Genomic DNA, 26,980 nt, shown 5'->3' with positions numbered 1-26,980 from the left:
GGAGCACCTGTATAAACAATCCGAGCTCATTCCACTATCATTTTCAATAAACAAACTCAAAGACTTTGAAATTTAGATCAAATGTTCAAAGAAAGAAAAGAAAAACAATGTTTCCAAGCCTCCAGCCTCTAAGTGGCAGTGTTACTTCTTTTCTTCTACTTTTACTCCCCTCTTTATATTCCAGGCTTAAGGAGAAAAAGAGAAGTAACAGAGAAAGTGATAGAGCATTGAAAAAAGAAAAAAAAGTCATAATCGATAGGTATTAAAAAAGGAAAAATAGAAGAAGAAAGAAAAAAACCCAGTCTGGTGTAAAAAGTAAAAAGCGTTTGTAAAAATTCCATCAATAAAAATATTAAAAAGAAAAAAAATGACACACTAAGTTTGAGTCAGGCTTAATCTTGCCACTTAACTTCTTCTGTCTTCAATTTTAACTTTACTTTTGATCTTTTTGGGTGTCCTCTTCTCTAACAATAAAATTTATCTCACCAATTCGATACACTTTGCTTCCATTCTGGAGCTGTCCCAACTTTCAGCAGCTTCAATGGCTGCTTCTCTGTGGCCGGAAAAAAGGGCTTCTCCTGGATCTACTGGGGACTTTGCAGGATCCCTGGGATCGGCAGGATGTGCCCTTCTCTATCACCATCTCTATGGGACAAATGGACAGTCCAGTGGCAGATATTGAGGGCAATCCTGGAGCTCCAAGATCACACATCGTATCATCGTGATGTCAGCCCTGCCTCCTTCCCATACCAATGATACTTAATTTTGGTGATAATTTATGTATGATAAAAAGTATGATAAAGTATTAAAACTTTGAGAAACCATGCCTTGATTCTCTATTTTACTTATCTCTATTTATTTACTATCCAACCCATCCCTCCATCTGATTTATATAGTTACCCATTTCAACAAGTGACTGTGGGTGGTGAACAGACTTAAAATAAAATCAATTTAAAACATTTCAAAAGGTAAAATACAGTGGCTAAGCAGCATCACTAGCAAAACCAAAAAGTGGGTTCCTGTATATTGTCAAGGCCCCAGGCCTGGGCACAGAACCAACAAACAGTCAGCAGCGACAGGGCCATTCAGATCTCTGGAGGAAGAATGTCCCACAAGGTAGGCACTGTGGCAGAACAGGCATGTTTTCTGGGCCCTGCCAACTGGCATTCTTTGGCAGATATGACCTGAAACATGCCCATCTGGTCTGACTGGATTGGATGGGTAAAAACAATTGGGGAGAAATAGTTAATCAAGTAACCTGGTTCCTAAACCATGAAGGGCTTTAAAGGTGAGAATCAGCACACTGAATTGCATTGGAAAGCACCCTGGCAAACAAAACAGCTCACAGAGTAGCAGTGTTACAGACCCTGAGTTAGTAGAGCCATTTGCTACACTTGCTGCTACATTCTGCACCAACTGAATCTTCCAAATGCTCCTCAAGAGTAGCTCACTGTAGAGTTCATCATAGTAGCAATAGCAATAGCACTTAAACTCATATACCGCTTCATGGTGCTTTACATCTCTCTCTAAGCGGTTTACAGAGTTAGCATATTTCTCCCAACAATTTGGGCCCTCATTTTACAGACCTTGGAAGGATGGAAGGCCAAGTCAACTTTGAGCTGGCGAGGATCGAACTGCTGGCAGTTGGCAGAATTAATCTGCAATGCTGCATTCTAACTACTGCACCACCACAGCTCACGGTAGTCCAGATGAGTGATCACAACGGCATGAATACAGGGTGCAGGGTTCTCCAATCCAGAAAAGGATCTCCAAACTTCAGTGTTGCAATGATGTTAGCAATATTCAAGAGTTGAATCAATTTAGTTCAGGCTTAGCTGCAAATTAACTGAAATTGCAGTGAAGCCAATAGTTTCTTTAAAAAAAAACTGAGCTTCTGGGCAGTCTCATTTTCCTCTGAAGGGAATTCCTCATTCCAACTCCTGACTCCTAACTCAACAAAATCATTCTCTTTCCCTTGTTCAGTTTCAGTTTAGAACATATCTCCAGGAATGTTGTTTGAAAATAATAATAATGAGTTTTGGTGCTTTGTAGCATGCTGGTCCCTCCTGAAGAGTGGGGCGGAAAAGACAAAACTCCTGCAAATTTGGCTGGGCTACTATGGATGAAGGAAAAGTGGCTGTAAACAGTCTGGCGAGATTGGAAGTTGTCATAAATCACTAGCAGAGAAATTCCCTTTAAGCGTGATGTCAATTTTTCAATCAGAGAACCTAACTCAAAGCAATTTGTTTTAAAGACCCTCAGGTGTGTTGAAAAATCTTCTTTAATTTGCTACCTGAGCTCACAAAACAACATAGGTCAAACACAGCTTCAGTTCAGAAATGGTCTCTGATGGCTGTGTAGCTATCACAGTCACTGACCATCCCTTATGTGGGAGCGATGAGTAATAAGTGTAAGACAGATGTAAAAAGGTCCCAAAGTCTAAATTTTTCATAGATGGGCTATAAAACTCTGGATGACTAGAAGATGACACCAAAAATCATACAGTTACCTACTCACCATAATTTTCTGCTCACTGGTGATATTCGGTACAGATTAAGATTTCTCTTTTTTCCACTTGCCATAAAACAAAGGTAAAAACAAAAATGACATATATAATATTTTAAACAATGCTAGTTTTGTACAGTTACAGTATATCACAGAAATGAGCATAACCCCTCACATCCATCATAAATATGAGTCAATTGTCAAGCACCTGAATTTTGATCACGTGACCATGGGGATGCTGCAACTGTCATAACGGTCGTAAATCACTTTTTTCAGTGCTGTTGTAACTTTGAACAGTCACTAAATGAACTGTAAGTCGAGGACTACTGTAGTCTTGTGACGCTAAAGACCATAGCCCTAGACAAAAAACACAATCAGCACCAAAAAGAGCCAAAAGTCAGAAGTGACGGAGGCAGAGGTGGTATTCAGCAGGTTCTGACCAGTTCTGGAGAAACGGTAGCAGAATTTTTGACTAGTTCAGAGAACCGGTAAATAACACCTCTGACCAGCCCTGCCCCCATCTATTCTCTGCCTCCCGAGTCCCAGCTGATCGGGAGGGAAAGGGGATTTTACAGTATCCTTCCCCTGCCACAGTCAACAAGCCACGCCCACAGAACCGGTAGTAAAAAAAATGGATCCCACCACTGCTAAAAACCCTTCATCTTATACAGGTGAAAAGGAAAAATGCATTTTTCCAGGAAGCCAGCCAGGAAGCAAAATCCCCTCAAAATAAGGAAATCTCCTAAATCACAATACTATTTTAGACCCTCATAAAAGTCTACTCCTAGGAAGACCTGAAGTTACTTTTTAGCCATACAGAAAGGATTTAAAATACCCAGGGCTAGCTGGAGATGGCAAAACCAAGGGAAACCGATTTTCTGTTTATGTGTAGACATGAACATAAACATATTTATGTGTAAACAAAGATGAACATTATGTGTTTATGTGTAAACAGTGAATTCCTATTGCAAACTGACAAACAAAGGATGACAGTTGGAAACTTCTTATACTTAACTACAGTAGCGTGGCAAGATATTGTGATAACAGTCAGAATCATGTATAGGAAGATGAGAATATCAATCACAGAGGGCTGGATTAGAATCAAGATTGTGAGCAGGCACTGTAAGATCTTAAGACTGTCACAGCAATATCAAACTGGTTCAGCAGAAGACTGGGCAGACTGAAACTAAGATTCTGTAATCAAGTAAGCAGAGACCAATCAATGGTGGTTATATTGTCCATCAAGACAGAGTATGTATCTACTTTATAGCACAAATACTTTTGGATATATGAACCAAAACCAACTGTTCTGTATGAAGATGAGTAAGAAAGCATTCAACTCCCTCAAATTAAGAATGTTACATCCAAGCCCAAAAGCCCCTCACCCAAAAACCAGGTACCAAGTACCACTATATGTTAGGTGCTCAAGAACAGAGAGACCTACTGAACTGAACCGGTCTATCAACAGACAGTTGTGGATTGGTACTCAAGACATTGAGAAGGGGTCCAAGGCCAATGGCACTGATTCTTTAAGCCTTTATAATCTACTGAATACAAAATTGCTGTGAGATATAGGTTAAATGTTTATTTTGCACTCCCTTTCTGGTTATTGCTCTGCAGACTCTTGCCTAAGAGATTACTAATCTAGGGTCATTTCCTTCTGCCCTCCTGGCCTTTGATTTTTCCTCTGCATGGCATAGTCAAGTAAATACCAGTGGTGGGATTCAAAAATTTTCACTACTGGTTCAATGGGCGTGGCTAGGTGGAGGGCATGGGATTGAGTGGGCATGGGCAACGTGATGTCACTCATGCCCACTCAGTCACATTCCCCCCACCTAGTCATGCCGACAAGAAAACGTAGGAAATTTTTTAGGATTTTTCCCTATATACCCCCTCCCTCCCTTCACTAGTCATCCGTTTCCCTGCTTTCCCCCTGCCCACCGCCTCTTTGGTTGCTTACCTTCCATGGTGGCTGGTCCAGTCCAGAAGGCAAGCCGACCAAAGTTTTTGGTGGCCTCCAGCCAGTCGCCGCTGCTGGGAAGTGTCTGGCTGGCAAAGAAGCCTCCCAGCCGCTTCTTTGCATACTGGCTCTCAAAGAAGCCAGTGGCTGGCTGCAGGCCGCTGAAAAATCCTACGGTTGGCAAAAAAGTGTCTTCTGTCACCACCATCTTCTTTGTGCATGCGCATTCCATTGCCTTGCAAGTCCAAGCAGTCCAAGCACATGCTCTTTGAGAGCTGGTATGCAAAGAGGAAGCGCAAGCAAGTGGTGACCAGATGGGTGAGGTGAGCAACCGGGGACCGGTTAAGGGACATGGCTAGGCAGTCATCACTACCAGTTCTCTGAAGTGGACAAAATTTCTGCCACTGCTTCAGGCAATGGGTACGAACCGACTGAATACCACCTCTGAAACACAAGGTTTGACTATCTATCTACCGGTAGTATCTGCTCTTTTATAAAATCTGTCTAACTAATCATAGCTCATTCCTGCTTTCAGATGGACTCATACAAATAATAGAATACAGCCTCCACCACTATCTACCTAGTACTGGCAATGCTACTTTCTCCTGGATGTTTTTCAACTATCAGGTCTACAAACTTGGTATTCCTTGGTATTCACCTATCGAAATACTAATTAGCCCAATTCTTCTTAGCCCAGACAGAATTGGTTAGATGAACAGCCACTTGTTGAGTCCATTCAATGAACCCTGCCTAAAAGAGCAACAAAATCTGGTTTAATTTAATGTGCAAATACAGCCATTGTATGACGCATCTAGCTGCATTAACTAGATAGTGAAGCAATACTCATTATTTTCCCTTATTTTTTGAAAACAAGGCATGCATAAGTCTGAAGTGGGTGAACAAAATTTTGTTTCCTTGCAAAAATATGCTTCTTGCAAACATAGTTGTTCCTGTGAAATTATGTGAGAACTAGTTATTGCCAAAGAGGGTTACTACAAATGAAGGATTATGCTCTCTCACTCTAAGAGATGAACAATTTTGCACCAATATGTTGAGAAATCTCTAGAGCCTAGCACTTTATTTTTAGACTTCATTTGTTAGAAAAAGGTTTAGTTGTTATTTAAGTTATCTACTTAAATAACACAGAGAGAGAGAGAAGAGAGAGAGAGAGAGAGAGAGAGAGAGAGAGACAGAGACAGAGACAGAGACAGACAGACATGTGGTTGCTCTTTTATAAGTGGAAACACTTTACATTCAACTTGTAGTTAAATTCACTGTCCTTCTACCTCAGATTTCTAGAAAAAAACAGACCCTACAAACATCTCTATTTTTTCAATAAATTTGTTTCTCAAAAGATCTAAAAGACATCTACTTCTTTTCCATTTTTACTTAGTTAAGCCTCCTGTTTTTGGACCTCTATATGTGTTGGGAAAATACAGATTGATTATATTTTCCAAACTTTGCTAAACTTCTTTAGGCTAGTTACCTGTAGTATCCTTATGCTTCTTCCTCCAAATACTACCAGGATCACCTTATCTACCTTTGTTCATGCAAACATGGATTTATTTATTTATTTATTAAGAAAATGTACCTGGCTGCCCATGTTACTCATGGTGAGTCCAGGTGGTGTTGGTTTTTTAAGAAGTAAAATATTAAATACCCAACCCAATAAACCTCTACCCCACCTCCCCCCAGCAACAACAATCAAATCTTATGCAACAGGTTACACGTCAAGATTATGCAGCAAGTAATTTTCTTGATCAACAGACTTTCTGAGTTCTGCAACATGTTTTTCCCCCAATAGTAAATAAAGGTCTTCTCTTGGACCACTCTGCTCTTTCTATTAAGGGCAATCTGCTTATTCTATTCCACAGAAGTTTTGTGGCTTCTGCTAGAGAGAAGAGCTTTGTGTGGTGCCACAAAACCTTGAAGGGATAACTCAAGGTATCCCCAAATAAAGAAGTGTGGTTCAGTGAAAAACTGGGGAGATAAATGAGGTGGGAAGGAAGAGCATCATGATGTTTGATGGAGCTGAAGGCGATCAAAAAGGTTAACAAAGAAGAACAAGATACAATATGGAAGGCGAAAATGTAAACTTCCAGAACATTACAACCAGTAAAAGGGCAGACAAGGACACACATAACAAATATATGGCTTCAGTTTTCCAAAAATCACATGGATTCTCAGATTGCATACACCAAAGTTTACATGATGCTGACAAGAAGCAGGCAGACTTGATTTTCCTTGCAGCATAGTGTCCAAGCCTGAGAAACGTCAAGACACTTTATCTACAAAATATTTATATGTTGGAGGTCCAACAGATGACCTTTCACACTTTGAACATCTCTGCTGGATACAGATCATTTCCTTTTATCATCACAGTCCACACAGAACAGGTCCTAAGTCAGGGAGAAATCAGTTACGATCCTTTTCAAACCAGAATTGTCACAATCTGAGAGATCTTATAAGTTCACATCAGAAGGCAGGATAATAAAATCCAGAAACAGATGAAAGTAATTCCTCCTACCCCAAAGAGAGTGGCTTCCAGCTCTTTCTATTGCATGGGCGTGAGAAACAAACACAAGAATGTGGACAGGAATTTTATTATAAACAGATTAAACAGAAACTATCCATCTTTTATGTAACAGTTGTAGAATTATTTCCTATCTCCATGATGGCGAACCTATAACACACGTGCCACAGGTGGCACACAGAGCCATTTCTTAGGGAATGTGACGCATTGCCCTGTCAGCGCCAGCACGCATGCACACGCTGCCAAGCTGATTTCAGTCTTCATTATCACCCTCTGGAGGGTTCCCTGAAGACTCCGGAGGGCAAAAAACAACAACGTGCAAACCAGAGGTTTGGGAATGGACTTTTGGTTTGCATGTTTGGCCATTTTTCTGTCTCCAGAGGCTTCAGGAGGCTTCCCTGAAGCCTCTGGAGGGAGAAAAACAGCTAAACGACATTGCAGAGCTTTCGTTAGCATTTCTGACCTCAGCATGCTGGTACCTGGCTAATTGGCATTTGGTGAAGAGAAAGAGTGATAATTAGCGTGGCTGGGTTTGAAAACTGTCACTCATTTCAAGAAAGGGTGAACGGTTCCTTGAACTCAGCTCTTCTATCACCCTCTCCCCTTAATCAGAATGACATTTGCAGGTATAGTCTATTCTTTTAGCTCTGTTTTTCGATGAACCATTTGGGACAAACAGTAACAATAATCAGTGTGTTATTATGGCTAAAATCCCTGAATGTTTTGTGCCTAAAGAAGGAGCCAATTTCAGACTTACAGAATAAAAAAAGGCATTTACTAAACCATTATCCACAGCTGGAGTAAGTAATTTGGCAGGCAGGAACTACACCAGGAGTGATAAAAACCCAGCATGCATGCATTGTATCTTAGATGTGCTATTTTTTTTTCCTTTTCTTCTTCCTTTTGGTTTGGGAAAGGATGGAAAACTGCCAGCCATTTTTAGAAACATTGCAATTAATTGTGGTGCAGTTGGCTAAGGTTTTCACAGCTGCAAAAAGAGACTTGGGAGCTACATGGAGTTCTAGGCTGCAGGTTGCCTGTTCATTAAAGAAAATATTGTAGCAATATTTTGCCAACTTTATAAACAACAAAGGGAGGACTTGCTGCCCCCCCCCCTCCTGCAGTTTAGCCTGGCACTATGTTCTTCGGAGTTTTCCTCTTCTCCTTGACCCTTCTCTTATCCCTCACTTCTGAATAAAATAGTATCCCTGGCACAGATAAGCAGAATCAGGTGTAGGAGCCCAGTCTGTTTTTCTCTGATATAGGCAGAGGCATTGTGTGAGCAGAGTGTTCATTAGCATCTCCCTGGATAATGCAGCCTGGGAAGAACACTTTTTCCCCCTGTCCAAAGGCTGGACTTGGCCTTTGTCCCTCAAAATATAGGCAAAGTTGGAAGAAGGAAATGAATGCAGCCTGGATACAGAATTCATGTGATTTAGTTTGCACAGAAGTGAACTTAATGAGATACTGTTGGTATAATGCAATGTCAAGCTGATATCCATTTTATAATTTCTTAAAAGTTTTTTTTCCTTGCCCCCCCAGACTTTCTGTGTGTGTGTGTGTGTGTGTGTGTGTGTGTGTGTGGTGTGACTTTTCTCGATGAAATTTTTGAGTTTATAAAATTATAATTGAAGGAGCTACTTTTTCATATTACTGTAAATGATTTTCCACTTCTCTGCACGTTATTATAGAACAGGATTAATAAATGTTCTTCATGTATTAAATAATTGCGCCATCTCAAAGTGACACCTCTCCTTGGACAGCAACTTCTTGTGAGATTTTGGGCTGCCACACCTTGATTTTAGGGTAAATAGGAACAACAGAGTGAGTCCAATTTCTGCAGCACTTCTAATACTGCAGGATGAGGATGTACTGGCATGAAATTTGAGAAGGGACAGTAACAAGAATATAGGTAGTCCTTGACTTACCACAGTTCATTTAGTGACTGTTCAAAGTTACAACAGCATTGAAAAAAGTGATTTATAACCATTTTTCACCATTGGTAGAACCACCATGATCATGTGATCAAAATTCACATGCTTGGCAACTGGTTCATACTTATGACCAATTGCTGTGTCCCAAAGTCATATAATCCCCTTTTGCAACCTTTTCTCTGTTCTCTGTGTGCTGCGGGAGACTCCATGCATGGGTTATAACTACTGCCTATTAGCCCAGAGACTGTGTTCAAACAATTTGGACACGCTTCCTTGGCTTGACTGGAGTCAATTTCTTAACAAAGGTGTAGGTTGAAGAATATCGTTGTGAAATCATCAACATCCGATGTGGACACTGGACCAGGTTCCCTAGGGAGGGAATGGACTCTCCCGCAGCGCACAGAGAACTACCGTTCAGGTAAGACCAACCGTCTTTCTCTTGTGCACTGCTTGGGGACTCCAAGCATCTGATATACCCAAGCATAGAAGTTCAAGGGCGGGCAATAGACTGGTCCAGAGTCCCATTCGCAGAGAGAACCCGCTGAAGCATCCGTTGTCCAAATGCCGCCTCAGCTGAGGCAAAAGAACCCAATCTATAATGCTTAATGAAGGGCAATGGTGAGGCCCAGGTTGCAGCCCTGCAAATGTCCTCCATGGATGCCTGCGTTGCCCAGGTGGTCATGGTGGCAGCACTGCGCGTTGAATGGGCAGTGATGCAGTGTGGTAAGGGTCTTGAGTGCTGTTCATAAGCCAGGGCTATGCAAGCCCTCAACTATCTACTGATCGTGGATGGCCTTCTTGCCCATTGTGGCAGCTGAAAGGAGACAAATAAATTCGACGGAAAGCTGTTCCTTTTATATATCGATGAGCTGGCCGTCTTACATCAAGCTTACGCCATTTCTTTTCTGCCAGGTGAACCGCTTGGGACAAAAGTTCAGCAGGATGATCTCCTGTGTCCTATGAAACCATGTTCACTTTCAGAAGGAAGGACAGGTCAAGCCTGAGGATGATTCTGTCCGGCCTCACTATGCACAAGTTACACGCACCGACAGCGCAGCCATTTCTGAAATTCTCGTGGCTGATGTTATTGCGAGAGAAAATAAATGATGATGAACATTATTTAGGGATGAGATCCTACTTTAAAAAGAAAATTCTGAAAGCAACTTGCTGAGTGTCAAATGCATTGATGCTTTCATGTAGTCATTCAAAATTTTATAATTGCTTGGTAATTTTCCATACATAAAAAAGAACCAGCTCTTTAAGGGCTCTCATGTTTTAATTTATATTAAAGGTTTACAAAATGAACTTAAATATATTCATCATTTACAGAAGCAACTGTTGGAGCATTGAATTTTGTTGGCTTAATCCAATAATCCAATAATATTTCAATAATATTTCAATAATCAAAATTTTGTAATTTTACACAGCTTTGCAAAACCTCTAAAGTTCTCAAACAAAAGCTTATGAAGTATAAATCCCATCTTTAGATTTGTATGTGCATGTGTGAATATATATCTATATTCAATTTATGACACCTAGAGCATTCCTGAATTAATTTTGAGTGACAAAATGATTAATTGTGCCTTCTAATTTTAAGCAGCTGCCTAAGAAAATTCATGATTAAAAGGTTTGGTCATTTTTGTATTCCTTAATTCAAGACTCCTCAGACATGGATTAAATCATATCATATTTCATCATTCTTATGCTGCAAATTACATGCCCTTAACATGTAATTAATTGTAATAACTGAAATTTCATAATTTACATAACAAACAACAAAATCAACAAACTTGGCTGGTTTCAAAAGTCTATTGTTTTCTAGCAAGTAGTATGTTTTAAACTTAATATAACCTAATAATTCTCCCAGCTCAAAGGCTTGTTATAGAAAATAAGTTCAGACAAATGTGTTTATGAAATATAACTCTGCAATTCCAGAACTGATTGGCTGGATGGCTTAGGTACAAAGATTTTGGAAAAGTCCCACCACTTCAAAAGGTTTTCATTTCTTTGACTGGTTCCTGATGTGTTTTTGCTCATTAGGTCATCATTAAATCTGCTTACAGACGCTTCAGGTTTTCAGGCAAATGCAGATGACAAAGCCAGGACAAGAGTAGAAAGCATGAGATCCAACAATTTCAAAAGCGAGAGAATACACCTGGGAGCAGAAGCAGACCCTGTAAAATTAATCTGGAGAAAGCTTTGATCCCTTCATTGAAGTGTTGTCAGGCATCTCTCTCTCTCTCTCTTTAAAAAGAGCTTTTCTTACTGGATTGCTAGGAAGAATTTTCCTGCCTTCCCCTACAAAGATGGTCGAAAAGGAAAACAGGTACAGCTATCGCAACAAAAGCCTTACAAACCTTACAAATAAAATTACAGAGCATTTGCTGGAGAATTTTGATAGAGGCTTTCTGTAACAGGTATTTTATTGTAATCTATCTATCTATCTATCTATCATCTATCTATCTATCTATCTATCTATCTATCTATCTATCTATCTATCTATCTATCTATCTCTCTCTCTCTCTCGCTCTCTCTCTCTCTCCCTCTCTCTATCTATCTATCTATCTATCTATCAACATGTACAAGATAACAGGTATAAGTATAAACATGGATGTGAACAAGGAAATAAGTACAAATAAATGGGACATTGGACAGGGATGGTAGCACGCTAGTGCATTTATGCACGCCCCCTTATGGACCTCTTAGGAATGGGTGAGGTCCCCCACAGTAGACAATTTTAAGGTTGAAGCTGTAGGTTTCGGTATGCAACAACGGAGTCGGTAGAGCATTCCAGCATTGACCACTGTTGCTGAATTTTAATTTTCTGCAATTAAGTTTTTGAAGCGTTTACCTTCGACTTGTAATCTATTGTTTGAGTTTGTATCTATTGTTTTGGGGAAGTATTACACTAGGGTGGCTACTACAAACTGTTAAAACCCCACCTCCCCCTCTAGTATTCTTTACATCCCCCACCTATCTTTTAATCTGTTTATTACTGTACTTCATTATTGGTTTCACTGTTTTATTATTCTTATGTTTACATCTTTTTCCTCTTACTGTTGTAAACCACCTAGCCCCACCGCGAGATAGTGGCAAATAAATTTAACAATAATATATTCTTACATCCTGCCCACAATACCCTTGCACCCATCTAATGTCAACATCTGTCTATCCCATATTCTTGGAAAGGACTTAATAGGTGGACAAAAATGCCAATCCAGTCTGAACATCTGGCTGACAAACCAAATTTTGAATAAACACCTGAAAGTCTTCACACTCAGCTAAGACAGCCTAATATAACTTTGCATGAATTCTCCTGGAAAATAACTGTTATTGCCATTGAATCCACACTTCTAAGGCACGCCGACTACTGGTTAATTGTTCTCAGTGTTAGGAACTTTCCTCCTTAATTCTAGGTTCCTTCTCTCCTCATGAGCTTTCCATCCATTATTTCTTGTCTTGCTTTTAGCCAAATAGGTTGACACTCTCCAATATGAAGCATTGTCTTTGTTGTTTTTTTCTGCACTCTTTCCAGAGTCCTCTACATCTTATTAAGGCTTTATAAAGTGATACTAATATGTACTTCACATGATCTTGATTCTGTCAGTCTGTTAATGCAACCTAGGATTGCATTGGCTTTTGGCTTCTACTCATATTTAAGTGATGGTCCACGGACTCCAAGTCCCTCTCATAGTTACTGCTATTTGAGTCAGTTTAATCTATCTCTACTAATCTCTACAAAAGATATTGTGCAAATCAGCGGCAGATTATGGGAAATGTGCACTGCATGCTGCTGAGACCATCAAGAACAGTCACCTGAAGGAAGCATGATGACATCATTAATCACTGTTTCTGAAGAGGGGAGAAAAGGATGGTGCTCATTAGTTCCTGCCCTACTCATCCAGAATACTGCCACAAATGTTTCAGCTGAAAGATGGAATAGCTCAGGTGGTCCTCATTACACCAGCTCATTTAGTATACGTTCAAGTTACAACACCGCCTGAAAAATGTGGCTTATGACTAGTTTTCACACAGATCCACTTGTAGCATGGTTACCTCCAAAATTCAGATGCATTGCAACCGATTCTATTTATGATGGTTTGCAGTGTTCTGAGTTATCTTTTTGCGATCTTCCAAAAGCAAAGTCAATGGGGGAGCTAGATTCATTTAACAACCGTGTGACTAACTTAACAACTCCCGTGATTCACTTGACACTGTGGCAAGGAAGATTTTAAAATGGGGCAAATCTCACTTAAATATCTCCCTTACCACACCTAATGTTGTGCTCAATTGAGGTCATAAGTCAGGACTACCTATAATGCTCCAGGTTTCATTTCAAGCCACCGTTGGAATCACTCAAGAAAAACTTTTGGATCCTGCTATATTTTTCTGGGTTTGAAACAGAACTATTTCTTGATCCATGTACTCACTTACTGAATCAATAATTCTATAATTCATTATTCAGTTTTTGCTCTGCACTGATGCTGACATCTTTCCTTTAGAATTTCCGCTTCTCTATTTTTTGTACTTTATGACCACTGCATATCGTAGTTCTAGCTATGGTCCCATCAGAATGTAAATATAGCTCGGCTCCTTTAGTAGATATAAATAAATAAACTGATGCTCATCTTCACCACTAGTGCTTAGGATTTCAAAAGAGAGACTGGTAACCATGCCATGCGCCAGTGTCTGTGCTATTATAGAAACAGTTCATAATAAGGGAAAAAATACGTATCATCAAGAAGCTCATAAATCATTAGGAAATGATTTCATTGCTTACTAATTCCTGTAAAGACCTATATTACATGTGAAACATATGTTACATATTAATATGTTCATTTCACACTATGTCAGTTTCCAAGATGAATGGAGCATGAGGAAAGAGCTTGGACAATAAAATTTTTGATATTTGCATATACATGTTCTCAGAATAAAAAAAAAGCTTGGAAAATACTCATAGGAAAAAGGGAGAGGCTTCAAGGACATCATCTCAAGAATGCTAATGTCATTACTCTCAAATGCTCATGCTTGGATAAAATACCTAAAAACAAACATTGTACAGTACAAGCATAATTACACACTTAACTACTTTCACACTGCATTTAAATAGGAAAGTGAGGGTCAAATTCACGCTCCACCCCAAGGCAGACACAGGAAACAGATGAAAAGCATTTTGCTTCCCCCCTCCTTTTCTCTTTTCTCCTTCAGGATTTCCCTCCCAACCTGTTTTGATCCTCACAGGAAAGTCACTCTTTGCTTAGTCTTACTTTTTTTCCAGTCTCAGTATCCCCATTATTTCAACATTGTTGAATTATGCTTCCTTCACAGGCTTCTTGTCAGGATTATGACTAATAGAGAGATAAAGTTTCTTCAGTGGTCTAAGCGGCAGGCTGATAGTCCAATTTACTTGCTATGGAGGATTCAGTATAAGAAGAATGGTCTCTGACACCTGCACACCTGTTCCATCCTGGATACAGGTGTGGGTGCTTTAATGAGTCTCGACAAGTGCTCTGTTTATGCTCTTGCACTTGCTAAATCTTGCAATCAAATCCAAAACATTGCATATAAATATAAAACTGTTCCCAGTGTTTGCTCTGCTCTGATGACTCGCAATCAGTCTTACCCTGAAGTGATGTCATTGAAAGGTGTTTGCTAGCATTGTTCTGTTGAATGGTTTTCTGCTCCCTTCATTTTGTGCTAGGAATACAGAAGATACTGATTTAAGCTGTATTAATATTGCATCAGAACACAGTGAGGCCATAGTACTACTAAGCTGCTCTTCATACAAATGCTAAATACAACATTTATAGTATAAAGCTAACTACAATCAGTTGCAAAGCTCCAGGATAGTCTTTGAACTATGTTAAGGCCCATTTAGAAAAGAATGTGCAGAAGTAATGAATGTCTTGTCGATCTGAAAGGATGGCAGTTCAGCGGTTCGAATCCCTAACAGAGTGAGCTCCCGTTACTTGTCCCAGCTTCTGCCAACCTAGCAGTTCGAAAGCATGTAAAAAATGCAAGTAGAAAAATAGGAACCACCTTGGTGAGAAGACAACAGCGTTGTTGTGCCTTCAGCATTGAGTCATGCCGGCCACATGACCACGGAGACGTCTTTGGACAGTGCCTGGCTCTTTGGCTTTGAAACGGCGATGAGCACTACCCCCTATAGTCGGGAACGACTAACAGATATGTGAGGGGAACCTTTATCTTTACCTTAATCTTAATGAATGTCTGCTTTAAAAACATTTTTTAAAAACCCTCACTTTTCATTGTTCCACCTGCCTTCTAAGCTAATTATATTCTATTTGGGAAACTTTGACTTAATTCTTGTTTTTATATTTTACTTTTGAATTTATGAATTTCATTTTAAGGTTTTTAATGATTGTTTGAAAGAAAACCTTAGGTAAATAGTAGAGTTGTCCAATATTTCAGATTTTAAGACAAAAGAGTTTGGGGACACACAGGGGCACTAACGAAATATACTTTTTGCCCGGATTATATCACAACTACAGAAAATAGCTCCAGGCTGCCAGAAAAAGATGCAGCAGCTTTGAAGACTTGTGGACAAGGACAATGTGAATTATTCTGTTTGTTCTGAAGCATTTCTTTTGTCTTCAAGTCCAAAGTACTATACAATCATCTAAAAGCCTCTAAAAGCCAGTACAATTAGTCCTTGACTTACAGCAGTTCTTTTAGTACCATTCAAAGTTACAACATCACTGAAAAAGTGACTTATGACCATTTTTCACACTAACACCATAACAGCATTCCCACAGACATGTGATCAAAATTCAAATGCTTGGCAACCGACTCATCTTTATGATGGTTACCATGTCCTGTTGTCACATGATGCCCTTTTGCGACCTTCTGACAAGCAAAATCAATGGGGAATCCAGATTCACTTAATAACCATGTTACTAATTTAACAAGTGCAGTGGTTCACTGAACAACTGTGGCAAGAAAAGTTATAGAATGGAGCGAAACTCACTTAACAAGTGGCGCAGTGGTTAATGCAGCACTGCAGGCTACTGCTAGATCAGCAGTTCAGCGGTTCAAATCTCACCGGCTCAGGGTTGACTCAGCCTTCCATCCTTCCGAGGTGGGTAAAATGAGGACCCAGATTGTTGGGGGCAATATGCTGACTCTCTGTAAACCGCTTAGAGAGGGCTGAAAGCCCTATGAAGCGGTATACTGCTATTGCTATTAACAAATGTCTCATTTAGCCACAGAACTTTTGGGCTCAATTGTGGCTGTAAGTCAAAGACTACCTGTATTTTGAGCAATGAGCTTTTTCCTTGGTTTCATTTTTTGAGAGAGGCTTTTAATATGTCAAAAGATAATTAACAAAAGTTCAGATATGGACAGGCTCATACAAATAATATTGATAATGTTTGAAATTATTAATTTCCAAGTTGAGGAAGCCACTTTGTCATCTAGCATTGGGTGTGTATCAGACTGCTATACAGCAGGTTCTGACCAGTTCTGGAGGATCGGTAGTGGAAATTTTGAGTAGTTTGGAGAACTAGTAAATACCACCTCTGAATGGCCCCGCCCCCATCTATTCTCTGCCTCTTGAGTCCCAGCTGATTGGGAGGGAATGGAGATTTTACAGTATCCTTCCCTTGCCACACCCACCAAGCCACGTTTAAGAACCGGTAGTAAAAATTTTTGAATCCCAACACTGGTGTTTTTGTTTGAAAGGAAATACAGACTCAACACAAAGCAGAAGCAAATGGCCCACAATTCCTTAGGTATTTATGAAGGCAATCCTAATTCTCCCCCTATATACCTTCAATCTGAACACATCTCAAGGGACCTGGTTTTAAAATTATCCCTGAGAAAAAAATCTGCCTGGTGTATTGCACCCAGCTGGTTCAGCATTGAAGAAAGAGGGAAACAGAATTCTTGATGATTTTGCCTTTTGCTTGGAGTATTATTATGATTCCGGCTTTGTTCACTTACTTTTGCCATTGCAGCAAACACCCATTACTTTAGCTATTCTGACTGCCAAAATGTGGATCCTGTATTCCTTCTGCATTCAGAGCTAACCCTGATTCTGAAAAGGAAAGCGAAGCAATGGGTTCTAGCAGAGGGATAAAACCATCTTGTAGTAATTGCACAGATTTGCACAGGGGTGGGGAGGGAAGTGACCTGACAAATCCACACAATAGGTACCGGAGATGAATATATGCATTAGCAATTTATTTCTATCACTTCTGAATGGTGGAAGGGACAATAAAACTTTTGTAAAGGCTCGAGCTGTAGCAGTTCAGGAGCCAGGGCACGAATTAAATGCTGTCCCCACCCTCGAACCCTTTGGATAGCTAGAAGGAATAATCAGGGGCTGTTCTGTGTATGTTCTTAGCAATAATGTCTGCAGAAGTGAAGATGACTTGGAATTGGTTTTAAATTGCTTGCAAGGACTGGGAAGAAAAAAGTTCACACGGAATTGCTTTATGTCTACCTAGGCAGAATCCCAACTTGTGACTCACAGTAACTTCTACAGCAGGGGTGTGAAACTCAACGCCTGCAGGCCGGATCCGGCCCACAGGGTGCTTAGATCTGGCCCATGGGGCTGCCCTGGAAACAACAAAGGACTGGTCCGCGTGCCTCCGCCAATGAAAATGGAGCTGGGGATGGGGCTGCACATCCTCCCCTCTGGCTTAGTTTTCTCTGGCAGAGGGCTAGCAAAAGAAGCTAAAAGGAAACAAAAAAAAGGAGAAATGTTTCCCCTTTTGCATTTGAGCAACCAAGAAGGGACAGGAAAGGAGAAAGACAAAAAAGAAGGGGGAGGAGGAGGAAAGAGGGGAAGGAAGAACAAAGGAGAATGAAGAAGGAAAGAAAAAAGGAAGGGAAGGAAGATTATAATGAGAAGGTAGAGTGGGTCTGAAGGAAGTCCTGCCTTAGCACTTGGCCACCACAGGTGCCCCCAACACGAGTGATGTCGAGCTGCCCCCCAGGTCAAACACAACCCTGATGTGGCCCTTAATGAAAAGGAGTTAGAAACACCTCTTCTACAGCCATCCTAACCTTTCCTGTCCTGCTGTAATAGTAATCCACATAGCTGTGTTATTACTTTGACACTGACTGACTTAGAAGACGCCACTAGCCATTACTGGGAAATATGCCTCTTATGTAAGATACAGACTTTATTCAGAAATAGTATATTTATAAAGATCCTTGTGTGAACTGATCCTCCTTGGCATAATCTCTGAAAGCAAGATAGACCAAGCACAGCTTCAGTTCGTTAATAGCCTTTGACAGTTTTTACACTGTGGAAAACAGAATGGCAAGCATCTCTTAATAAGGCAGATGTATAGCCAGACGCCAGGTAGAATGGAGCCCTGAGAATGCAGGAATATCAGATAACAATTAATAGTTGCAAGGAGTTCATTTTCTTTGTCTCTCTGCTACTGGTGATCCAGATTTTTTGCAGTTCCAAAATAGCTCTACAACAATGCTCTTTAGAGAAGAATGATGGCGTTGCAGAAAATATATTGTTCATGTATTATGGCAACAACAAAAAGGGATCAATTGACCCAGCTTACTAAAACCATGACAGATTCAGCTTAAAACTGTTTCTGAGTTTTTCTGCAAAACAGCACTAATACATAGGTTCTGCAGGTTCCAGCAGAAAATTGAGCCATCTTAAGGAAGTACAAACCACACTTCTAATCACTATTGTCCTTTAGCTGTGAAGCAGAATAGAGATTTTATTCGTAACAGGAACGGAGAGAAGAAAGAAGGTGGGGTATATAATTCCTCCTTTGGTGCTAGTAACTGGTTTCTCCATAGGATGAGAGGATTGGCATCAAGGGAGCTGTGCTTTACTGGTTTTTTTCCTGTTTCTCTTCCATGAATGAGAAAAGGATGGAGGCAAGGATGTGTCAATCTCACTAGATAGCTCAGACCAGGAAGTCAACTCCATAGGAAGGTTAGAACTACTTTTCCTGAAATTGGCTGCAATAACAGACTCTTGTAAGTCTGATTGCGGTGTTCTTCTTTTCCTTCCTCTAGATCAGGAGAGTCAAGCTGGCGGCTCATGCACTGGATGCATCACGCACAGGCCATGCCCACCCCAGCTCCATGAATATAAAAAAATGTGAAATGTCATGTGATAATGTGAGTTTGACATCCAAGTTCTAGGTCCTTGAATAAAGAAAACTTCTGCCTGAGCTTGTTCTGAAAGTTATAACTCCATGATGGCGAACCTGTGGCAAGCAGAGCCATCTCTCCAGGCACGCGAGCCGTTGCCCGTTGCTCTTTCGGGTTCTGGTGCACCGGTCATCTGGTCTTCACATGCACGGGAGTACCGGAAACCAGAAGAGCAGTTGCCCGATGCGCATGTGCTCACTGGAAAGACGATCTTCCAGTTTCCGGCATGTGCATCGGCACCAACCCCCTGGTCTTCTGGTTTCTAGTGAGCATGCGCTCGTGAAGACCAGCTGGCCAGTGCACATGCCAGAAACTGGAAGATCATCTTCCCAGTGAGCACATGCACATCGGGTGGCTGCTGTTCCAGTTTCTGGCATGTACACACATTTATGCTCCCATTTCGGCACTCAATGCTTAAAAGGTTTACCAACACTGTTATAACTTGTTCTAAACTTTAAAAATGTTCCATTCTCTTTTGCCCAAGTAACGTTTCCTGAATATCTCCTTCCTTACTCTGTATGGTATGAAACCAATTCCTGCCTTCTCTTCCCATTGTTGTTAAATATTCTGCCTGATTTGTGGGAAGATGAACATGAGACACAACTTCCTAAAGAAAGTGGGCAGGAACTGTGTATTCCCAAAAGAATCTTGTAAGTCTACTTAGTCTACCCCAAACCACTGGTTAGAAGATCTGATTGGGATATTGACTGACTGTGTTCATTGTTTCTGTGAACAGGGCAAGTTGTTTAAAAAGGAAGGATAAAAACTGAATAAATAAGTAAGACTACCTGGCAACTCTTTTACCTAAGCTACAATTGGAAGAACATTTCATTCCCCCCCCGCTCCTGATTTTATTTTTATATTAATTAGATAAAACAAACGAAAAGCAACATTTAATGAAAAGGGAAAAGAATGCATATACATACATAAAATGATGTATGATTTTATACTAAAGCAAAGGTTAAAATGAAAATATTTTGAACAGATTTTGTTAAGTTTGAAAAAAGGCTAAACAAAATTAGCATAAAAACACTATAGGAAAAAGCGTTCTAGCACCCCACCCTCTGCTACTTAAACATTTTATAATATTTTGGACTTCTGTGATTATTGGTCATTTCTGTTTGGATTATTTTTTTAAAAATCCTTCCTTCCTTCCTTCCTTCCTTCCTTCCTTCCTTCCTTCCTTCCTTCCTTCCTTCCTTCCTATAAAATCAAAGGGGATTGTGAAATCTATTCATCCACAGAAATGTATATACAAAACTCATGGAAATGTAACCTGTAACCATAAGTGACAGTGAAATGAGCAGATTTCAAACTAATCTCAGACTGGTTGAGTCAGCAAGAGGATTAAGGGGTGTGAAAAGCACCGCTGGTGATACAAAAAGAGATCTGTCATTTCCCCCCCCCCCCCCCCCCCCCCCCCCCCCCGACACAGTAGTCTGAACATTATAAAGCTGGCTGGCTCTTGGGAGGGAGCAGCTTATAGGAAACACAGGCCCTTTTGAAAGAGTCCTGTCTCAAGTAAGATTCCCACTTCTCCCAGTCCTTTCTTAAGCAAGATTGAATGAAGTTAGCAGGGTGGGGAAAAGCTTGGCTTTTGTTTAAAGAGAAGTGCTACAAATCATGAATACAGTGACTTTATTCACTTTATTCGCTTCAACCCTCCAGTTGGGCAACATTACATTAAATAGCATAGGGAATATCCAAAATATGGGACACTTATTTATAACACAGTAATGTGTTACACTGCACAAATAAAACTAAAAAAGAAAGAAAGAAAAAAATGCAATATATTCTTGAAATGCTTATATATCTGCATCTATATCTACACACACACCTCACACACACACACACACACCACACCACACACACACACACAATTAAAAGGAGCCAGCCTGATTACAAATAGAAAGAGAAGCAGCTGTTAAGCACAGCCTGGTTCCCAAAGGGGGCCATTAAATGTTACCCCACTGATTATATCTGTGTAAATTAGTGCCCTTGGGTTAAGATATAATGAAGTACTTACTAACAGAGAAATGTGTTCCCCTCTCCTTTGCCCATTCTTTTATTACCATCTAAATAGACAGCTGAGAAGATGCATGTAATAATACAATAGGCAACAGTAGTCCCATTTAAACAATTATTTATTATGTTTGTTGGAATAACACACACACACACACACACACGTGTATCAGCTTTATAAGATAGGATAGATGAAGAATTCAAGGCCACATGAGTCTGAAATTACTATTATTGGAACAGTATCTTGCAAGTCTAAATATTGTCCCAGTATCTCACTTTATCTTCCTGTGAATTAGAGACGAAATTGTCTGAGATGTTTTCTCAAATTAGTTTCCTGGCCCAGGCTCAGGATCCCCTTGTCTGACCTTGGCAGTAGTTCTTCCACCTGTCCCTATGCCCATTACATACAACCATTCCCTCTTCCTTTCCCACCTTTTTATTTTTGTGACAAACATGTGAGTTAAGCTGAAAGAGAATCAGTTGGCTGAGGGACCTGTAGAGGTGGAAGGAGATGTGAATCTAGGTCTTTTTAATCCAAGCCCAACATACCACATAAAATCCCAGGGTAGTTAGTTACACTCTTTCTGTAATACCCAGTCTGGCTGTGTTTATAGAAAGTTGTAGGAAAAGTTTGCGCCTAGATGTTGTAGTGGTATAAGAGGGTGACTTCTGAGCTAGTGTAATGTAATGCCTGTGGAACCCAAATGTGTGGCTGAACCTGTTGTGGAAGTATAACCAAGAACATGACTTAATTTAACTAAAATATAAGTATTGCATGAAACCAGGGAGTCCAGGATTACAAGTGTGCCTGCATTCAGGTTGTTGGGAGTGTCAATAGCCATATGAGGTCTGTATTCATGTTCATGGACCATTTAATGATCCAAATTCTAAATCCTCCAACTTGAATTCATTGATATTTCCTTCCCTAAGCCTACTGGATGCTACCCTTTTGAAGAGACCATATACACTGGGGAAAGGTACAAAGCACCGAAGGCAACATAGGAATAGGATGGAAGAACAGTTGTCAGGATAGGCAGTTCCTGAGAAGTTTAATGACATACTTTTAGAATTCTTCTTGATTTCTTTTCCTCATTGTATTTCATTTATTGTCTGTATTTTGCATACTGTTGCTTTACCTGAATGAAACAGTATAATTATGTATGTTCCCCCTCTCTCTATATAGTGTGTGTGTGTGTGTGTACACACACTCAAGAGGTATGCTATAGTTGCAGGCTACTATAAAGTGACAAAAGTCTTAATAGATACAATAGCATATAAAGTCTTAAAAATAGTGCCTAAGACTACGGTTATTGCAAACATCTCTGTTACTGCAAAAAAATAAAATAAAGCTGTTCACGTTTTTACCTTGACTGTTTGTGTGTGTTTTGTGTGAGTGTGGTGCGTGTGAGTGTGTGAATATAAAGAACAACTCATTGTTCCAATTTAGACCGACTCGCATTTCTCTCTCCGATTAAACACCAAAAGAATGCAAGGTTTGGAAAGTTGGGGCAGTCAGGAACGAGAGAAATACCCCGGGTGTTCTGTGCCGACCGCTGTCGGCTCCCCCCGCCCCTTCCCCGCGACGCGCGGCTCACCAAGTTTGCACTCGCCGTCGTGGGCCTTCCGGACGCGCTCGCGGCCGTCGAGGATCGCGCGCCATCTGTGCAGGTGCAGAGCGCACACGCTACTGTAGGAACCGGCCGTCGGAACCGCAGACGGCGCTGTCCTCCTTGCGACGCAATGCCCGGTTCCCTCTTCGACGTCGGGTTCGGGCGCTTCTGCCTGGCGTTGGCTCACGCACACCACCCGGGCCACAACGGCGCCCCGCGCCCCGCCACAGCGTTCCCCTCCGCGCCGAGGCAACGCTCCGCAGCAGCCGCACTCGTCTCGGGCGGTCAGTTCCGGCACGGCACATTGCACGAACGCGCAGAGGTCCGGCTTGCACGGAGCGCAAGCCGAACCGCTGGCGCCCCTCGACGCCAGAGCCCAGCAGAGGGCCACCAGCGGTAGCCACGGAACCCGACCTCCGACGGTCATGCTGTGAGATCCCAGAGGAACAGGAAGGCGGCTGCGAAGACTCGCGTCGAAGCAACCATCTGAGGGGACGGCGGCGGAGAGCGACGAGGAAAGCCGCCCCCCACCCCAGACGACACGCCTCCTCCCTTCCAGGCGCCCGGCCGAACCCGCATAGAGAAGCTTCTCTAGCGCCGAACTTCTTGGCGCGGGTTAGACGTAACGGAGCTCTGAGGCGTTTGGGGAGAATGGTTAGACGGAAAACCGGGAGTGTCTATAGGGATTCTCAGTCATCCAGGTCACGGCTGTCCCAAAGGTGCTCTTTTCAAGAGGCCCCCCTGGATTTATTGTCTTTCTTTGAAGACGTTTCACTTCTCATCCAAGAAGCTTCTTAAGCTCTTGTCTGGATGGTGGGGAATGGAAGGATTAATACTCCTTGCAGACAACTGGTCACTTGTGTTCTTTTTAGAAAGTCCTTAAGGAGACTTGAAGGTTTATCTGTGTCATCAGGGTCACCTGAGCAGTGCAAATGGGCTGGAGCCTTCTTGGAACTGTTGAAAAGGACTGTGTTGTAGATTAGAGATAGATGATGTCTATCTCTTCTCATCTGTTGTGAGAGGGCTGTTGAATTTTATGTAGATGGTGTCTTTGACCCCTTTTTCAGGTGGTCCTTTCTGTCCCAGTGGTCCTCTCTGTCAGTGGACAGAGGGGAAGGGATAAGATATCATCTATCTCCAGTCTACAACACAATCCTTTCAACAGTTCCAAGAAGGCTCCACACCCATCCATTCCCCACCATCCAACCAGAGCTGAAGAAGTTTGTTGGATGAGAAGCGAAACATCTTCAAAATTAGACCAGGAAGTCCAGTTGCCTCTTGAAAAAGGACCTTTGGGACATAAGGGGGGGGGGGGAGAAGCAGTACAGCTTCCTGGAGGCTGTGGTGTGAAAGAAATGAAGGATTTGAGACGTCTGAATCTTCCTCCTTTTTAAACAGGCACATTGAAGTGAAAGTACACCGCTAACTTCAGAAGAAGTGTCATTTGGGGTTTTGAAACAAAACTAAAGACAGGTAGTCCTCAGCTTACGATCACAATTGAGCCCAAAATTTATGTGGCTAAATGAGACATTTGTTAAGTTACTTTGCCCCATTTTACGACTTTTCTTGCCGCAATTGTTAAGTGAATCATTGCAGTTGTTAAGTTAGAAATATGGTCGTTAAGTGAATCTGGCTTCCCCAATTGACTTTGCTTATCAACAGGTTGCAAAAGGTGACCACATGACCTCAGGATGCTGGAACCGTCATAAGTATGAGTCCGTTGCCAAGCATCTGAATTTTAATCATGGGGGTGCTGCAATGGTCATAAGCGAAACACAGTTGTAAGCCAACCTTTTTCAATGCTGTTTGTAACTTCAAATGGTCACTAAACAAACATTGGTTGCACTTATGGGTGATCTCTGATGGGAGCAGGATGGAGGTAGTGCATCTGTCCTTGATCCTATGACTTTCGATACCTTTGACAATGGTCTCCTTTTGGATTCATTTAGGGAGTTGGGGATGGCACGGTTTTATGTTGGTTCCCTTCCTTTCTCAATGTTAATAAGGACTGAGGGGTTCAGCTCACAGCCCTTCCTTTGTGGGGTGCCACAGGAGTTGGTGCTCTCTCGGCTCCTTTTAAACATATACATAAAACTGCTGGGCGGGATAATCGGTCAACACAGGATGAAGTATTACCAGTGTGCTGTTGTACCCAGTTACACATCTGTCCCAGGCAAAGTGATGCCATCAACACTCTTTTGCAGTGCCTGGAGGCTGTGGGGGCCTAGATGTGAGACAACAGATTTCAGCTGAACCCTGCAAGACAGAGTAGCTGTGGATGGGTCCCTCTGTACCCAGAGACGTTCTTGGCCTTGGCTGGGATTGCGCTACCCCAGCAGACCTGGTATGTAAACTGGGGGTCCTCTTGGACTCACAGCTCAACAAGCAGGTGGCAGCCATGGCCAGGAGGACCTTTGCACCATTCCATGTTGTGCGCTAGTTATGCTCTTTCTTGGATAGGGAGGCTTTCTGCTTGGTCACTCATGCCCTGGTCATCTCTTGTTTGGACTATTGCGTTCTTCATGGGCCTAGCGGGAAGCTTTAGCTGGTGCAGAAAGTGGCTGTGTGAGCTATATTGGGTACACGGAGCTATATTGGGTACACACTCTGTTACACAAGTTGCATTGGTGTCAGTGTGCCTCCATCTCCAATTCTCAAGGTGTTGCACTTGTGAACCATAAAGCCCTACATGGCAAGAGGCAGAGGCATCTCCAGAGCCAGCTTCTTCCCATTACACCAGAGGTCCCCAAACTTGGCAACTTTAAGACTTGTGGACTTCAATTTCCAGAATTCTCCAGCCAGCTGGAGTTGCCAAGTTTGAAGATCTCTGCATTACACCATCCCACCCCATCCGGTCAGGCATGGAAGGTATGTGGCAGACACCTTCATTTAAGGATTTCAACTATCAAGGTTTAGAAAAAAGAGCATTCTCTGCTGTTGCCCCTGCCTTGTGGAGTATCCTCTCACGGGAAGTGAGGCAGGACCCCCACTTTGCTGGTCTTCTGAAAAGGAGTTAAAACATGGCTCTGTGGCCTTGCATGGGGAACCCAAAGGATCATCCAATCGGTGGGGCTGATTGGCGCCATTAGTTTAATTATTCTTGGGGGACGTGGTGGCTCAGTGGCTAAGACGCTGAGCTTGTCAATACGAAAGGTCGACAATTCTGCGTTTGAATCCCTAGCGCCACGTAATGCTCCAGTTACTTATCCCAGTTTCTGTCAATCTAGCAGTTTGAAAGCATGTAAAAATGCAAGTAGAAAAATAGGAACCACCTTGGTGGGAAGGTAACAGTATTCCGTGCATCTTTGGCATTTACTCATGCCGGCCACATGACCACGGAGACATCTTCAAGTCCTACCATAAAGCCAATCACTCTTTCTCAGCTCTAAGAAGGAGGAAGTGGTAAACCACTTCCAAAATCTTGCCCCCAAACTACAAGGACTTGTCTGGCAATTGCCAAGAGTAAAAAACTGATTCAAAGGCACAACAAAAAATACAATTTGGGATCAGTGTATCTAATGAAGAAAACTGTTTGACTTGCAGAAGAAAGCAGGCATGGAAGCATCCGAATAATTAGCTTCAAGTAATTAGCTTAATTACTAGACATAACCTGGTCTCGGTTTATTCAGGTCAATTTGGAGTCAAGATTTCTGGATTAAAATATGCTTTTTCATTTTAACTATGTGCCCAGTTCTCACATAACAATATGACAGTTTTTGCCTTAGTCTTGAAAGGTGAGACCTTCACCCTTCTATTCTACTCGGCTCATTCATTTCCTCAGTATCTCTGCTTAATCCCTGCTCTGTGCGATGGATGGATTACAAAGAAAGCTTTCCAGAGCTGCATTGTGATGAGCATAATGGCTAGCAAGATTCCCACACTGGTTATCGTTGGGCTGGGTTTAAATTTTTTCAGCCTAATGCTTTTAATATGGGAGGCTGTTGCATTCAGCCATTACTTTCTGCCAGATTTTTCTTTAGTTAGGTTGTGGGCAATTGATCAAGGGATTTGAAGAATGTTGAAAGGAAGAAGCCTAAAATCAATCTAAAGCAGCAATACTGACTTTAGGGGCAGAAAGATCCTCTGTTTGCCAGTTTTGAAGTCAATGGTTATATTCATCTAAAGGGACAGGAAATGTAAAGCCATTAGGTTCAGAAACTAAACCAACTAATTGCCCAGTGGCAAGATCAGGAAATAGAGCCAAATCAGATGTGGTTTTTATGAAAAATCTGGTAAGAAAGATAAGCCAGCTATTATTACC

General features: G+C 41.5%; 1 protein-coding gene across 1 annotated transcript in view; it reads right to left on the bottom strand.

The window, feature by feature from the left end:
• Positions 1-23,146, bottom strand: part of IGFBPL1 (insulin like growth factor binding protein like 1) — a 41,387-nt gene extending 18,241 nt beyond the window's left edge. Inside the window, 3 exon segments of the mRNA XM_032213802.1 lie at positions 22,705-22,804; positions 22,806-22,843; positions 22,846-23,146. Of these exon segments, the coding sequence (XP_032069693.1) occupies positions 22,705-22,804; positions 22,806-22,843; positions 22,846-23,146 (439 nt within the window).
• Between the last annotated feature and the right edge of the window lie 3,834 nt (positions 23,147-26,980).

This window comes from Thamnophis elegans, chromosome 3 (assembly GCF_009769535.1).
Source record: "Thamnophis elegans isolate rThaEle1 chromosome 3, rThaEle1.pri, whole genome shotgun sequence".
NCBI lineage: Eukaryota > Metazoa > Chordata > Lepidosauria > Squamata > Colubridae > Thamnophis > Thamnophis elegans.
Note: the sequence above shows the minus strand (reverse complement) of the source record. Positions and strands in the feature narration are given on the sequence as shown.